The sequence below is a fragment of the Centropristis striata genome, chromosome 18, assembly GCF_030273125.1.
Source record: "Centropristis striata isolate RG_2023a ecotype Rhode Island chromosome 18, C.striata_1.0, whole genome shotgun sequence".
Classification (NCBI taxonomy): domain Eukaryota; kingdom Metazoa; phylum Chordata; class Actinopteri; order Perciformes; family Serranidae; genus Centropristis; species Centropristis striata.
Window position 1 is genome coordinate 13787530 of NC_081534.1, and position 17467 is coordinate 13804996.

Consider the following 17467-nt stretch of genomic DNA (forward strand, 5'->3'; position numbering starts at 1 on the left):
ACAGCCTAGTCCATCCCAACAAATCAACCTCGGTCCATCCTCCAACCCCTCGGCCAAGCCCAGCGACTTCCACTTCCTCAAAGTGATCGGCAAGGGCAGCTTCGGCAAGGTCCTGCTTGCTCGCCATCGTACAGATGACCAGTTTTACGCAGTCAAAGTCTTACAGAAGAAAGCCATCCTCAAGAAGAAGGAGGTAAATGTGCAAACAAGACATGTAATAAGGTATGCATGCAACAAAAAGGTGTTGACATCTCTAACATGCTACTCTTTGTATTCCTCAGGAGAAACACATCATGTCGGAGAGGAATGTGCTGCTAAAGAATGTCAAGCACCCGTTCTTAGTGGGCCTGCACTACTCTTTCCAAACTGCGGACAAACTCTACTTCATCTTGGACTACATCAATGGAGGAGAGGTGAGCAACCTGCTGAACTGCTGCCAGAAAAGATAAGAGTATGAAGCTGAAATGATTGAAGAGAAAGGAGAAGTTGAGCTATTTAAAGAAGGAAGTAAAGATGAAAGAATAGGCCAGAAGGACTTTTTTAAAGTGAGGAATAAAGAGACAGAGATTAGGCAGACAGACAGAGGGGATATCCTGTCATGAGAAGCAGAATAGAAGCTCTCAGCCTTTCTTTCTCTAAAGGAAACACCTCTCAGGAAATCATGGGGTGGGTTGGGACATGGGAAAGACTTGTGGCCAAAATTAGCAGCAGCATTCAGACTCAGTGTGTGTCTAATCGAGCTAATATCCTGTGATTGTTGGACGAGCAAAGACAGTGCTGATTAAATACGGGCCTCATCAGGAAACCGGACACTTTTACTCTCCTTCTTTCCTTTCTCTTTCCCTCCCCTTCTACCCTGCTGCTCACTCATTCACCTTTGACCCTTATATCTGTCTTCCCTTGTCAAACTTTTCAAGTTGTTGCCTATTTCCTCCCATCCGGTTTCCTCTTTGTATCATTGCTCCTTCCTATGTCATTTTGTAGATAATCTCTCACATAATCATGATATTTTAAGTAACTAAAAACTCTTTTTTATTCTTGTCTTCCAGCTGTTCTACCACCTACAGAGAGAGCGCTGCTTCCTCGAGCCCAGAGCCAGGTTCTACTCTGCAGAGATCGCCAGCGCGCTGGGCTACCTCCACTGCCTCAACATCGTCTACAGAGACCTGAAGCCGGAGAACATCCTGCTGGACTCACAGGGACACATTATTCTTACAGATTTCGGTCTCTGCAAGGAGAACATCGAGCCCAACGGCACCACGTCGACCTTCTGCGGTACGCCAGAGGTAAGAACGAAACACTCAGGGATTCAGAACTCGACATCGCTCTCTAATATTCAGAAGCTTACCACTTTTTTGTGATTTTCTTTTTCAGTATTTAGCTCCTGAGGTTCTACACAAGCAGCCATATGACAGGACGGTAGACTGGTGGTGTTTAGGAGCTGTTCTCTATGAGATGCTGTATGGCCTGGTGAGTAACATGCACATTTCATAATTTTATAGTAAACCCTGTTAAAAGTCAAAAATATATCCTATAATATTGAGTAGTACTGCCAGGGGTGTCAAACTGACCCATGAACCTGCAGCAACACTGGCCCTTTCATGGATCACTTTGACACCCCGCATGTACACAATGACACAATCCTTATCTCATTTTTGTTTTTCACGTGTTTGCACATGAATCTATGCATCATTTAAAGCGACGCTATCAGTGTGTGTCATGTGGATTCCTCGCTCCTTGCGGTTGTTGTCCAGATGCTAATCTTTTTGTCCCTCCCCAGCCTCCGTTCTACAGCCGCAACACAGCGGAGATGTACGACAACATCCTGAACAAGCCGCTGCAGCTGAAACCCAACATCTCCAACGCAGCCAGACACCTGCTGGAGGGCCTGCTGCAGAAGGACAGAACCAAGAGGCTTGGCTGCACAGACGACTTTGTAAGTCTTTGGTTTTGTTGATCATGCATATTTACATATTATGTGCATCAAAGGGCATCATATAATTTTTCTTATAATTTGTTTGTTCACAGATTGAAATTAAGAACCACATATTCTTCTCGCCCATCAACTGGGATGACCTCAACGCCAAGAAGATCACCCCTCCCTTCAACCCCAATGTGGTACGTTCCTTTTTAATACCCCAAGAAGTGCAGATGTTTGATTTCCCACAGTACAGCAGCCACACTAGCTCTTGTCTTAGTCCTCGGTATTCGCATTTACATAACTAGATTAAGAGCATGGAACATCCTCGATGTGACTGAACACATTTCCAATTATGGCAAGGTATTTTACAGCATGACTAATCCCTACTTGTCTGCCCTCTCCTTCCCTTCTCTCTCCCCTCCCAGACGGGACCCAACGACTTGCGGCACTTTGATCCAGAGTTCACAGACGAGCCAGTGCCCAGCTCCATTGGCTGCTCCCCAGACAGCGCGCTCGTTACAGCCAGCATCAAAGAGGCTGCCGAGGCCTTCGTGGGCTTCTCCTATGCCCCGTCTATGGACTCCTACCTATAGGATTTAAACACAGGCACTCAATGGGCACCTACTCAGACTTACAGGACATGAACTGTGGCGTGTCCATGGACTTGCATCTTGACCCCACTTTACATTTCCCGTCGGGATGATGGATATTCCCAAACCCAGCCCTGCAACAGCTCTGCATCTGCAAAGAATTTAAACGTGCACTTGCCATGATCTTGCTACAAGAGGCCATGATTAGATAATCATCAGGGTTGTAATACTTCACCTCACCCTGATATACCAACGCACAAATTCTTCAACCTTCCACAGCCATCGATCGCCCATCTCTTACCCAACAGTGAAGGTCCTTTGCACACAGCTCAGGCAGCTCAACAGCCCCCCTCGACCTTGAAGCCACAACCGACAAGCACACAAACCACCTTTTTCTCAAAAGAGAATTCTTGACCGCACTGTACCAGCCCTGAACAGGATTTCCATCTTCATTGATGTAGAGAAACATCTTCACTCTTTTGAGATTCTGTCTAAACACCCGCGGGGTGGGGGGGGGGGGGGGCGACTTACCTGTTGAGTTTGCTTGGAGACGACATTCATTTTGGTGCTTTAGTTTCTTCTTATTTAATTTCTGTGTGGTTGAAAAAGGGAGTCATTTGAAGCTGAATGTTACAGAGGGGGATGTCTTATGTTTTCTCTCAAAGGTGCCTTTTATTTTTTTCTCTCCATCAGAACTCACATCCTTTGGGTTTGTCTGCGTCAAAAATTAAAGTTTCGTTTTTCGCTCCACACCTGCGGGTGAGAGGAGCTTTTTGGGTTCATTATTTTTTTGAGAGGAACAATGTAGCACCAAATTAACATAAGCCTGTTTTGGCTTTAACATGTGAGACGTAGAGAACTCAAATGATGTTTCATATCTTCATTTGCACATAAAACAATAATGGTAGAGAGAGAGAAAGAGAGCGCACAGCTGCTAGGTGAGAAAGAGACTGATGTGTTCAGAAGTGTTTGCGTAGTTCTGCTTGCCAACTGTGTCCCCCTCATATAGTCTTCCATTCGCCTCACAATAATGTAACGGCGGCCTGCAGCTGGGCCGTCGACATCGAAACTGAACATTCCATTTTAATATTGCTGTAATGCAGTTTGACGGTATTTAAGTTTGTTTGTATATTTGGAGTTCTGTGTACTAGTTTTAATGTATATTGAACAAAAAATGACTAAAGGTATGCTTAAATATGTATATGTAACAATTCATGTTAAATGTACTGTAAATTGTAAAATTGTTTAAGATTTATGTGACCATGTTTGGTTTGCAATAAAAGTTTAACTTTATTACACCTTATAACCTTGTTTGTTATTAATGAAAAAAAATCCATGTTATTGATTTTCCTTTAGTCTGAAATGTGCAGATAAGTTTTACATCATCTTGTTTTGACATTGCCAGTCACTACCTACCAAAGTCCATCACGTCAAAACATTTTTCACAAGTTATAGAGTTAACTAAAAAATGAAAAGAATGAGGATGTGGTAAACATTTACTTCTCCTGGTTGGAAAGAGCTCGAGCCACTGACCCCTAACAAATGTCCCACATTAGTTTAGATCGGACTTTAACCCCTCTCCATGCGTCAGCAGCCTTACACAACAATCATTGTGACGTCCAAGTGTGTGTGTGTGTGTGTGTGTGTGTGTGGACGCTGATTGTTTGCGGGCCAATTATTGGCTTGGCTCAGGCAGACTGATAAGGCCGCTCTAGGTCAATAGATATTAATGAACCAGAGCAGCTAGAGGAGTATTGATTTTTAATGCAAAGCTACAGTATAATTACATAAATGCCACTTCAAGTCAAAATAATTAGAATGATAAACCGTGTCTTATATAAGAGTACAGCAGCGTGGTGTGTTGATTGTTGATAAGGGAAAACATCCTTCTGCAGGAGTTCAAGGTTGTGTCCATAGTTAATTGATGTCTTTAAAGAGAACATTTAGTGTCTACAAGATCCAGGGGGTTATTTTGCAGGTGACCTCTGACCTCTAACTCCCTGGAAAGTGTGGAAAGTTAAAAAAAAAAAGAAAAGAAAAAAAGATTTGCAGCCTAAAGATGTACATTATAAGAGCACTGTGGGGAAGGTGGTCTTGTGGAAAGCTATAAAATGTTTAACTCTTTGGACTCTGTACAGTTTGACTTTGTTCTGAGAAGTTGCTTGAAACTTATAATAGTTTATAATGTGCACACAATGATTACAAGCAGTAATATAATTGGGAAAACATTTTTTTAAGTCACTGCAGAACTTCCATGCTCTTCAGAATGAAAAAATCCTGATTTGGAGCTGCTATTTCCCTATTTAAAATCGCAATCTGCATAAAACCTGCATGTGCTATCTCCAAACATACCTTCCTTACTGTTGGTTTCCTTACTATTGGTCTATTGGTTTTAGCTTTTGAGGATGATAAACAGAGTTACTTATTGCTCATTAACTACAATAATAGACTCACCATATTAAAAAAATTGTAATTAACTCAACTGTATTAAAGTCTGTGACTTTTGTACAATTGTACTGGGCCCCAGATGTGCTACAATAGTTCCAGATCTGCTCAGCAGCTATAGTTATGTACTGCCATCTGCTGGCCATGTCTTGAACTGAGAAAGTAAACTAATGTTGCTCATACTTTCCCAGACAACAGTATATAACATGAATGACTTTCTGTATTATATGATAATACAGGATGCCTGTCTTGAATATGTTACATTTTCAGATAATGTTTAATTTTACATTACATTAAAGAGGACATACTATGCAAATTTTCAGCATCTTACTTATATTTTGGGTTATTACTAGAACATGTTCAATTCTTCAATGTTAAAAAAGCGCATTATATTTCCCGTACTATCTGATTAAATATACCTGTGTTTACCTTCTGTCTAAAACACTCTGTTTTAGCGTCTGTCTCTTTAAGACCAAAAACTCCCTTCTGAAAGGGTCAGTCTGCTCTGATCAGTCAGTGTTTCTGGCACTACCACATCTGTGCTGTCATCTGTACCTGCAGCAACTTTCTATATAGTATAGTTATGACATTGCAATTAATTTTTAGATTGTTTTGAACTTAAAAAATCTGACAACTCGTACACATTGCATCTTTAAGTTGGGCAACAATGTGTCATATTTGAAAGTTAAAGATGGTGGCAAATCTAGGCCTTTTTACATGTTAAAAACATAAACATTCTGAATGGAACCATTATGTGTTATATTAGAATGTCCTGGTTGGAACTTCGATAGTTGTCATGACATTACAATAGAGTCCCATCTGCAGAAATCCCTCTATTTACTCACAACAAGCAGATTAAACTGCTTGTACACAGTAGAGACTGCACATTTTCAAAAAACAAGCAACCATTATTTCAGACACACTTTTTGTTTCTGACATGGAAGGACAAGGAGACAGACCCCCTGGTGATCCTAATGAGGGTAAGAACTTAGTTATTTATTCCATATTGACAGTTTAAAAAGTAGGAAAAAAAATCTCTATGTCAGTTTTAATTCAAAGTGGTCATGTATGGTCTTGTAGAGCTACCACTCCTTCCAGATGTTGATAACAGGGAAGATGTGGAGTTCATCATCCTGAGAATCCCTGTTGATCACAGGGGAGATATGGAGTTCATCATCCAGAGACGCCCTGTGCAACCTCTTGCACTGATTGGACGCATGATTGTGTTCTTTCGCAGGCGATTTTGGGATGAAAATGCGGACCCAGATGACAATGATGACCAAGATGATGATTTAATTTTCATTATTGAAGATGAAAATGCTGACAACAACGATGATGCCCTTAACATTAATAACGTCAATCTCGAAAACAATGACGATGATAACGAGGCCAATCATCAAGATGAGGATGCTGCTGCAGCTGCAGATGTTGACCAGGAAGACTACCAGCATGTAGAAGAAAAGCAAGAGGACGATCCACTGCCTGGAAGATCCAGGAGGAGGTCTCGGGAGGAAGACAATAAAGAAGAGGACGGTCACAGCAGTAAACATTCCCGCTGGTGGGAGGAGTTTTCTGACAGTGATTCTGAAGAAGACGTCCTGCCTGGATGCTCCACCAAGAAGGACGGCAATGAAGATGACAAAGATGGGCGCACTTCATTCTTTTAATCATTTTAAAAAATAAATTTTGCATCTATAGCAGGAACACAACATCCCTGTACCTGAAACTTCAATTCTCAAAACTGCTGTTTTCCTGTCATTAAAAAAAAAAAACAAATAATACTATAATAAGTATCAACAGACCATAAATGATTTTTTTTTTTGCATTTTTAGCCATTTTAAAATGTGTCCTAAAAATAATTGACATACTACAGTATGATTTTTTCTTCCAACTTTGGACCTCTCAAAAACTGGTGTTTTTCTGTCATTTTTTAACAGATTATCAACAGACTGAAATTGACACATTTCAATCATTATTAAGCTTTTCAAAATTTGACCCTTTTTGACAAAAATCGACATACTATAGTATGACTTTCTTCTTCTTCTTCCATTTTTGGACATCACAAAAACTGGTGTTTTCTTGTCATTTTTTTAACAGATTATACTATAATATGTATCAACAGACTGCAATCAAACAATTTCCAGCATTTTTAGGCATTTTAAAGTTTGGTCTTTTTTTTGTCAAAAAAAGACATACCCTACATAGTATGACTTTTTTTTCTTCTCCCATTTTTGGACATCTAAAAATCTGGTATTTTACCGTAATTTTTGAGCAAATTATACTATAATATGTATCAACAGACTATAATTTAACCATTTTAAGCATTTTAGGCATTTTAAAATTAGATAGATAGATATACTTTATTTATCCCAAGCTGGGAAATTACAGCGTAGCAGCAGCATTACACACAGAGACAATGACAACACAATTAAATAAAAAGAACAACCTAGGCATACTTCAAGCAATAAAATATAAAAATACAATAAAATACAATAAAAAATAAAGTGTCTAAAGAAGGAGTATGTATTAAGGAGTAGAATAGAATTCCAGTGCAGAATAAATATGAATATACAGTATAAAAATGTTGGTGCTATGAAACAAATAAGGTGCAATGAACAGTGTGCATAAAAAACACATAAAGTGCATAGACAGTATGTAATGAACCAGGCTATCATTTGTTATTGTACAGTGTGATGGCATGTGGCAGGAAAGATTTTTTTGTATCTGTCCCTATGACAGCGGAGCTGGAGCAGCCTGTGAGAGAAGGTGCTCCGCTGTCTTTCTACTGTGTGATGGAGAGGCTGCTGATCATTGTCCATGATGGACAGCAGTTTGTTTAGTGTTCTCCTCTCCACCACAGTCTCAAAAGTCTCCAGCCTGAGACCGAGTACAGAGCCAGCCTTCTTGATAATTTTATCAAGTCTGTTGGTGTCGCTGGCTCTGATGCTGCTGCCCCAACACACAGCAGCAAAGAAAATGGCGCTGGCAACAACAGACTGGTAAAAGATCTCCAACATCTTGCTGCACACATTGAAGGATAAAACACATTGAAGGATCTACATATTTAACAAAAATCCACATACATACATATGACTTTTTTTTCTTTTTCCATTTTTGGACATATCAAAAACTGGTGTTTTCTGTCATGTTTTAACAGATTATACTATAATAGGTATCAACAGACTGTTAAAGAACAATTTCTATCATTTTTAGGCATTTTAAAATTTGGCCTTCGTTTTGACAAAATTCAACATGCTATAGTATGACTTTTTTTTTCTTTTCCCTTTTTTGGACATCTCAAAATCTGCTGTTTTCCTGTAATTTTTGAATAAATTATACTATAATATGTATCAACAGACTGTAATTGATGAATTTTAAGCATTTTTAGGCATTTTAAAATTTGACCTTTTATGACAAAAATCAACACACTATAGTATGAATTTTTTTCTTCTATTTTTAGACATCTATAAAACTGTTGCTTTTTCTGTCATTTTTTAACAGATTATACTATAATATTTATCAACAGACTGTAATAGAACAATTTTTAACATATTTTTATAATATATATATTTTTTTTTTTTACAAAAATTGACATGCTATAGTATGACTATTTTTACTTAAATTTTTAGACATCTCAAAAACTGGTGTTTTTCTGTTATTTTTTAACAGATTGTATTATAAATCAACAGACTATATTTGATTCATTTGTATCCTTTATTTTGCATTTTAAAATTTGACCATTTTTGACAAAAATCGACATACAATAGTATGACTTTTTTTTCTCAGAAACTTTTCCTGTCCTTTTTGAACAAATTATACTATGATACGTGTCAACACAATATAATTGACTAATTTCTTGCATTTTTAGGCATTTAAAAAAATGTAACCTTTTTGACAAAAGTCGACATACTATAGTATGACTTTTTATTTCTTCCTCCATTTGTGAACATCCCATGATATGGTGTTTTCCTGTCATTTTTAAACAAATTATACTATAATATGTATCAACAGACCGTGATTAGTCCATGTTTTGCATTTTAGCCATTTTAAAATTTGATCTTTTTTTTTTGACAAAAATTGACTTTTTGACAACTAATATTACAATATGTATCAACAGACAGTGATTGGTCCATTTTTCGCATTTTAAAATTGGACCTGTTTTGACAATGAACGACACACTATAGTGTGACTTTTTTTTTTTCTTCCATTTTTGGACATCTCAAAATCTGGTGTCATTTTTGGGGGAAAAAAATACATATATATATAATATGTATCAACAGACTGTAATTGATGAATTTTAAGCATTTTTAGGCATTTTAAAATTTGACCTTTTTTGACAAAAATCAACACACTATAGTATGAATTTTTTTCTTCTATTTTTAGACATCTATAAAACTGGTGTTTTTTTGTCATTTTTAAAGAGATCATAATATAATATGTATCAAAAGACCATGATTGGTCCATTTTTTTTGCATTTTTAGCCAATTTAAAATTTGACCTCTTTTGACAAGGCAGATCTAAAATGTTATCGTATGACTTGTTTTTCTTCCAGTTTTGGAAATATCAAGATCTGGTGTTTTTCTTCCATTTATTTAACAGACTATAATCGGTGCATTTTATCATTTTAAAATTTAACCTCTTTTGACAAAAATCGACGTACTATCCTATGACTTACTTGTTATTGATATTGATATTTGGACCTCCCAATATCTGGTGTTTTTCTGTCAGTTTCTTAAAAGATTATAGAGCATTTTTCATGCGTTTTAAGGCATGTTATATTTCAATCAGGAGACACCACAGAATTTAGTCAAGATAAAAGTTTATCATGACAGCTTACATTTGATCATTATATTGGATAATAAGTGATGCTATTCAGAGATAATGAGTTTGCATATTATAACAAATGAGATGAGATGAGATAACTATAACAGATGCATATAACAGGTTATATGAGATTATCCAAATAAATGATCGTAACAGATGATATCTGAAAATCATAACATATGACATGTGATGATTAGGTCTTGACAGAAAGTCTTTGGCACTTTGACTCTGCAAGATAAATTCCCTGTGCAATCCAAACTCTTGTGGTGATGGAAGCAGCAGGAGATCCTGGGGAGGCAGAGGGGCACATGTAACAGCATGAACATGTAAATGTGATACAGACAATGATGAATTAAAGTGACAGCAAGGATAGGCTAGCAAAACAGGTGATCACATGGCTGACATTGGCTGAGCAGGTATTTGAGAAGAGAATGGCAGAACGAGATATACAGGGCAAAGCATACAAAGCCAGTCCTGACTGAGCTTTCACTTAAGCTTCATTATGTCACTTTTATGGCAACGTATAATAAAATTCATCTTAAGGTTTTTTAATGGCATTATATACTATCAAAATTTGAATACACACACACTTTGACATTTTTATGGAACTTTTTATGGCTTACTATGACATTTTAACATTTTTTTTTTAAATGTACCGACATAGGGGGGTGCATTGATACTCCAACTACTGCTTCGTGCTAGTTATTGAATATTTATTAACTATTAATAATACTTGTTACTAAAATTAGATTTTTTGGTGTTGAATCAGGTTCCTGGTTTAAGAATATTACTGCAGTACTTAATGTAGGTTAACAGGCTTTCCACTAGATGTCACTGTTGCCATGCCTTCATCTTAAAAGCCTGATTCTAAACTGGGGTCACTTTTGAATCCCAGCATTACGATTTGAAACATCCTGTTTAAAACAGTGATGATCCACTATGAAAGCCCACCTTGTTTTATTCTACTATAGGGTCATATCTTTTTCATAAGATCTGTATAAGTCACAGATAGTCAAGGGCAGATTAAGTTGTTAAGGACCCCTGGGGAAGGGCCAGACTGATCATCCCTCATCCTGTCCTCTGTGCTGCTTTATTTACCTTCTGCCTCCAAGTTCAACAAGAATAAAAAATACTGTGTGTATACATATCTATATGAAAATATCACCCCTAGCTTAATTCATGAATTACTTTAGGATAATAAAAAATGATGGCTGAACAATGAGAAAAAATATATCAGCACTATTAACCAGCAGCTTACAAACCATGCAATTCTTATGATGGAGGATTGTCACTGGTTTTAGTAGAATTACATATTAGCCAATATATTATAATGACAAATGATTTAGAAGATTATCAGTTTGAAACAAAGTCAAACAAAAAGAAATTCAAGTTTAAAGATGCATACAATTTACAGGAAAACCATCAATAGGTCTATATATAATATATATTATATTATAATATAACGACTGATTCATGTTTATATGGACTAAATCTCAGGATAATAATAAGTAAATATAAAAATAAATCATCAGTTTACAGAGGTGAAATGTGTCTGTAAAACAGTTGTATAAAACGGCCGTTTAGATTCCATGGTTGCTACGTTTGCTACCATAACAGATCAGAATTTAAACAAAAACTATTTCTCAGACGGTCAAAATTCTAACTTTCACTCGACGATTTCTCTGAAATTATCAACTCAACTCTGCACTTCTTACATCCTTTCCAGAGTTAAAGACCCAAAGTAAAAAGTTGCAGCAAGAAAACTGACTTCCATCATGGAAAATGTGAGATTTGAACTCTGTTTAAAATCTGCATTGTTTTATATGTATTTTACCTTTGAGACTACAGATCCTCAAATATCATTGATGTTTAATCTGCTCTGTTTAAAGCCTCCTCCAGCCCGGGGTCTCATACAGGAAATATATTAACGTGGAAATTAATCAATAATGAAGGAGACGGGTCATTTTTACCGTAATTATGCACAAAACTGCCCATTTATTCATTAATACAATATAAATTAATATATTATATATTTATATAGGAATATAATTTTAACAACATGAATAAAAAATATTTATCTCCTAACTGCCAGCCTGCATATACTGATATTATCAATTAAAATATAGCCATAAGCTAGCAGTACTTGAACTCATCATTATTTGCGTTCTCATAGAGTTTCTAGCAACATGTCACATGTGTAATATAATATATGCAGTATAGTGGTGGAGGAAGTACTCAGACACTTTACTTAAGTTAAAGAAGAAATAACACAGAGTAGATGTGCTCCATTATACAGTAAAAGTCCTGAATTAAAAATATAAATCAAGCCATACGCTAGCAGTACTAGAAGTACTTGAACTTATCATTATTTGCAATTTCAAGTGACAAACTTTCCACACACTGTGTGAGGAACATAGGTTAAAAAAGGCCCAGAGGCTTCTTTTTAGTCTTGGAGGCCCCTGAAAATTAATCTGGCCTCCATAAACTTCAGAAGTAGAAACTGGTCATTAATGCCTGTGAAGAAAAATGTCATTTTTTTAAGGGAAACCTTTTTTGTTAATAATGGGTAAATAAAATGTACTTTATTTAATGGCTCATGTTGTGTGATTGCAACATGAGTGTGTATTATTGCAGAGTGATGTTCTGAGCCATGCAAAGCGACTACAAAACAACCACAGACAAAAAAATATATAACAAAAACATTTTAGGAATACGACCCCACTACATTTTAGAGTAAACTACCTTTTTTTATTACACTACATGTATTTGACATATGTAATAACTACTTTCCTATATTATCAAAAACTAAATCAATATGGGCTATATTAGATAGCTTGCTAAGAGCCCAAGGGGGAAAGTTTACTGTAAGGCCATTAATCATCCTCATCCTTCCTCCAAGTTTATATCACTATATATATATTCAGTTCATATGAAGGAGGGTTCTGACTGGTTTGATTAGAGAAATGACAAATTAGGCATAACATTATAATAATTCTGTTAGATAACTATTCAGGAACACAAAAATAAATTAAAGTTTATATTCATTGCACACAAATTAAATCAGAACACCACTAGTATATTCAGTTTACAGAGGTGAATATGTCTGTAAAACAGTTGTATAAAACGGCCGTTTAGATTCCATGGTTGCTACGTTTGCCTCCAGCATAACAGATCAGAATTTAAACAAAAACAATTTCTCAGATGGTCAAAAAAAATAATTTTCTAACTTTCACTCGATGATTTCTCTGTAATTATCGCCTCAACTCTGCACTTCTTACATCCTGTCCAGAGTTAAAGACCCAAAGTAAAAAGTTACAGCGAGGAAACTGACTTCCATCATGGAAAATGTGAGATTTGAACTCTGTGACAAATCTGCATTGTTTTCTATGTATTTTATCGTCGAGACTTTCAAATCCTCAAAGCTCATTGATGTTCAGTCAATCTGCTCTGTTTAAAGCCTCCTCCAGCCCGGGGTCTCATACAGGAAATATATTAACATGGAAATTAATAAATAATAATGAAGGAGACGGGTTGTTTTTTACCGTAATTATGCACAAAACTGCGCATTTATTCATTAATTCAATATAAAATAATATAACGTATATTTATATAGGAATATCATTTTAAAAATATATTTATCTCCTAACTGCCAGCCTGCATATACTGATATTGTCAATTAAAATGTAGCCATAAGCTAGCAGTACTAGAAGTACTTGAACTTATCATTATTTGCATTTTCATAGAGTTTCTAGCAACATGTGTAATATAATATACGCAGTATAGTGGTGGAGGAAGTACTCAGACACTTTACTTAAGTAAAAGAAGAAATAACACGGAGAAGAAGTGCTCCATTATACAGTAAAAGTCCTGAATTAAAAATATAAGTCAAGTAAAGCTATTATACCCATAATGTGGACTACTTAATGTGACAAAACTAAAATTACTCATTATGCAGAACAGCTCCTAAACAGATAAAAAACTTTCCACACTACACACACTGTGTGAGGAACACAGGTTAAAGGGGCCCAGCAGCTCATTTTTAGTCTTGGAAGCCCCTGAAAATTAATCTGGCCTCCATAAACTTCAGGAGTAGAAACTGGTCATTCATGCTTGTGAAGAGAAATGTCATTTTTTAAGCAAACCTTACATTTTTTGTTGAAAGTAGGGAAATTAAATACTTTTTATTCTGTGCCTCATGTTGCTTACTGTACATGTGATTCAAACATGAGTGTGTATTATTGCAGAGTAATGTTCCGAGCCACCTGTTGGACCATACCTACAACAAAGTTATTAGAGTTTCAGCACGCCTGACACAGGCTGCCAAGAGACCAGCAGCCTGCAGAGACTGCTCCTGCTGCAGTGACAACCAGGTGAGACATTAGAGTCTCTTATTAAGGACAGAAAAAGACTGTTTATGTCCCAAATTATTCACAATGGAATTCTCAAGAAGAATTTGTATCTTCTCGTAACTACAATACAATGAAGATTTTGACTGTAAAATTTTATAAAACGACCAGAATATGTGAAGGTTTCTCTCTTTGGCTTACAGCACTCTGAAGCTCCTGCAAACCCACCCCAAAAAAGGAGGCGCACCTCTGTTGCTCAGCCTTCAACACCTCCTGCTGATACTCCAGCTTCATCTAATCTGGTCCTGAAGCCTCGCGCTCCAATTTCACCTGCTGACTTACCTTTGGTCTCTCCTGTGCCCTCCAGCCCCCAGCCCACTGCTCCACCTCTCCCAGACGAGCCCCTGATGATATGCGGCCTCCCCGTGGAAGAGTACCAGCAGCTCTACCATGAAGTTGTCGACGACATGCTGAGGTATGTTGGTGTCTAAAATCAAGCAGTTATCACATTTTCCAATCATTTAAAAACTATCATGCAGTTTTTTTTTCCACATTTAGTTTCTGAGTCACATGCTTTTTTATAAATATAACTTTCTGTTTCTTCTGCTCATCAAAGGTTCAAGAATGGCCGGCAGCGTCCATATACTTTGGCCCTGGGTCGCCGCATCAAGCAGAAGCTGTGGGAGAGGCTGGACCGTCCGACCTTCACCGAGACAGTCGACGCAGACGGCCGGGTGCATGTGGACACATCATACGGGGTTGGTGTCCACCCTCCCCAGTATGATGTGGACACATCAGAAGAACCAGGGCCCAGTAAACGTCCCATCAAAAGAGCTAAGCACTAAAATGATTTATCATTCTAATAGCTCTCTTAAGGTTTAGTTTAGTGTTGTTAAGGTTTAGTTTAGTTGTGTTTAGTTTTAGTTTAGTATTGTTAAGGTTTAGTTGAATATTGTTTAGGTTTACTATAGTTGTGTTAAAGTTTAGTTTAGTATTGTTAAGGTTTAGTTTAGTTGTGTTAAGGTTTAATGAAATATTGTTTAGGTTTAGTTAAATATTGTTAAGTTTAAGTTTAGATAGTGTTGAGTTTAGTCGTGAGTTTAGGATTTGTAGCTTTAACTTTAATATTTGTAGTTTTAAGTGTCACACTAAAGAGTTGTCCAGGTTTTGAGTTTCAGGAAATGCAGCCTCCACCTTCAGTTTGAAAAGACACCTGCCAGATCTGCCATTTAATCTTCTATCCACATCCTCTTCAAAAAACCATTTGAGTGAAAAAAGAGCCCGACTGACTGTGATGCATCGACCAGAAAGAGCTCTTCTTCTTCCCACTCGGCTGAACTCAAGGTAGTACTGATGAGTCTGATGTAGAGCAGTGTAATATAAGAGTTCTGGTTCTGTTCTGAATGTTCTTCAAATAAAGGTCAATGGGGTTTCTAAAACAGATTTGGTGATGCATGGATATTTAATATAACACTTTTATTTGTGTTTCCTTCAGGCCTTATTGGACTTCCCAGACCTCCACACCTTCCGCTTTCACCACCAACTCTTGCTCCTCTCCCAAACACCAACTGTCTTAAATAAACTTGTTGTCTCAAATAATCTCCATTTCTCAGCTTTATATATTAATGTGTGCTTCTAAATGTTGCTCAATTAAGTCCATCATTCTATGCAGTCAACAGATTAGTAATTTGAAAAAGAATGATCATAAAACAAATACATTAATCCTATACAGGCGCATACATACTTTGTGCTGGATTTGGTGAGCACAATATATGACACACATTCAAACATTATTTTAAGGTGACATGCCTTTTCCTACATGAGCACCAAGCTGTCCACTACATCCGCCCACAAGGAGAGAGAGGCAGATGTGGTGAGAGGAGAGACATCATCCATCTTGGTTATCTCCTCCACAGAGACACAGAGAGTGTGTGTGTGTGTGTGTGTGTGTGAAATAGGTCTCACAGTTGCAAAGAAACAAATAGTATTAATATTAGTTGTGTTTAGTTTTAGTTTAGTATTGTTAAGGTTTAGTTTAGTATTGTTAAGGTTAAGTTGAATATTGTTTAGTGGTGTTAAGGTTTAGTTTAGTTGTGTTAAAGTTTAGTTTAGTATTGTAAAGGTTTAGTTTAGTTGTGTTAAGGTTTAATGAAATGTTGTTTAGGTTTAGTTAAATATTGTTAAGTTTAAGTTTAGATAGTGTTGAGTTTAGTGGTGAGTTTAGGATTTGTAGCTTTAACTTTAATATTTGTAGTTTTAAGTGTCACACTAAAGAGTTGTCCAGGTTTTGAGTTTCAGGAAATGCAGCCTCCACCTTCAGTTTGAACAGACACCTGGCAGAACAGCCTTTGAAAACCAGCTCCACCCTCCGTCCTCCAATTCACACTAAAACTCAGCCCTTCACCACCTACCTCTGAAGTGCTCTGCTCCATCTTCCACCCGCAGCCTCTGCCAGATCCTGCAGCAGGCACCTGCAGTCAGACACCTGCAGCCGGGGCCTCCACCTGCAGGATCTGGCAGATTGCTGCCTTATGACCTCCACCCGCAGCCTCTGCCAGATTCCTGCAGCTGGCGCCTCCACCTGCAGGATCTGGCAGACTGCTGCCTTATGACCTCCACCTGCAGCCTCTACCAGATTCCTGCAGCCGGCGCCTCCACCTGCAGGATCTGGCAGACTGCTGCCTTATGACCCCCACCCGCAGCCTCCGCTAAATCCTGCAGCCGTTGCCTCCACCGGCAGCCAGAGACCTGCAGCCTGTGCCTCCACCTGCAGTCTGGCAGACTGCTGCCTTATGACCTCCACCCGCAGCCTCTGCCAAATCCTGCAGCCGGTGCCTCCACCTGCAGGATCTGGCAGACTGCTGCCTTATGACCCCCACCCGCAGCCTCTGCCACAGTATTTGACACTTCTGACCCCTTTTAGTATGTCGTAGAAACATGCTAGGGGGTGTTGCAAATATGTGAAGTTAACCATTTTCATTTTATATTTCGATTACACTTATTAAGCCAAGCAGAAGAAGTTTCTGCCCCCCAAAAATACTTTGAACTATTATTATTATTATTCTTTTTTTTTTTTTTTAAACCTTGAAATGGGTCAATTTAACCCGCAACATAACGGGAGGGTTAAGAAAAGAAGAAATAACACAGAGTAGAAGTGCTCCATTATACAGTAAAAATCCTAAATTCAAAATATACGTCAAGTAAAAGTAGCTACATGGTACATTGTCAATTACAATGTAGCCATAAGCTGGCAGCACTGAAGTACATTAAACCAGAGCAGTGAATGTTGGCTGGTTTCTTCTGCAGCACCTTAAATTCTGTGGGAGGCACCCATTGGGTGT

General features: G+C 37.6%; 3 protein-coding genes across 9 annotated transcripts in view; all 3 read left to right on the forward strand.

Annotated features, from left to right (window-relative positions):
- The window catches only part of sgk1 (serum/glucocorticoid regulated kinase 1), a 45361-nt gene extending 41544 nt beyond the window's left edge, over window positions 1–3817 (forward strand). For all 5 annotated transcript variants that reach the window (XM_059356148.1, XM_059356153.1, XM_059356152.1 and 2 more), the window contains 7 exons: window positions 5–193; window positions 282–413; window positions 1050–1286; window positions 1375–1470; window positions 1781–1936; window positions 2029–2118; window positions 2347–3817. In XM_059356148.1, the coding sequence (XP_059212131.1) occupies window positions 5–193; window positions 282–413; window positions 1050–1286; window positions 1375–1470; window positions 1781–1936; window positions 2029–2118; window positions 2347–2514 (1068 nt within the window). In that variant the 3' untranslated portion in view covers window positions 2515–3817. The remainder of the gene's footprint in view (window positions 1–4; window positions 194–281; window positions 414–1049; window positions 1287–1374; window positions 1471–1780; window positions 1937–2028; window positions 2119–2346) is intronic.
- Window positions 3818–5766: 1949 nt separating this feature from the next.
- LOC131991612 (transcription initiation factor TFIID subunit 11-like) lies at window positions 5767–6644 on the forward strand. 2 transcript variants are annotated; one of them, XM_059357077.1, is made up of 2 exons: window positions 5767–5936; window positions 6016–6644. In XM_059357077.1, exons 1-2 carry the CDS (start codon window positions 5894–5896, stop codon window positions 6621–6623), a joined length of 651 nt encoding a protein of 216 aa, XP_059213060.1. In that variant the 5' UTR covers window positions 5767–5893; the 3' UTR covers window positions 6624–6644. The 2 variants fall into 2 exon arrangements, with proteins under 2 accessions (XP_059213060.1, XP_059213061.1); XM_059357078.1 differs by having other exon boundaries at window positions 5776–5936; window positions 6037–6644.
- Window positions 6645–12577: 5933 nt separating this feature from the next.
- Window positions 12578–15713, forward strand: LOC131991369 (uncharacterized). Of its 2 annotated transcripts, XR_009396139.1 has the most exons (5): window positions 12578–13127; window positions 14025–14150; window positions 14330–14601; window positions 14743–15470; window positions 15622–15713. XR_009396139.1 is itself a non-coding variant. In XM_059356760.1 (4 exons), exons 1-4 carry the CDS (start codon window positions 13119–13121, stop codon window positions 14969–14971), a joined length of 636 nt encoding a protein of 211 aa, XP_059212743.1. In that variant the 5' UTR covers window positions 12578–13118; the 3' UTR covers window positions 14972–15694. The 2 variants fall into 2 exon arrangements, 1 of the variants encoding a protein (XP_059212743.1); XM_059356760.1 differs by having other exon boundaries at window positions 14743–15694.
- Window positions 15714–17467: the final 1754 nt, after the last annotated feature.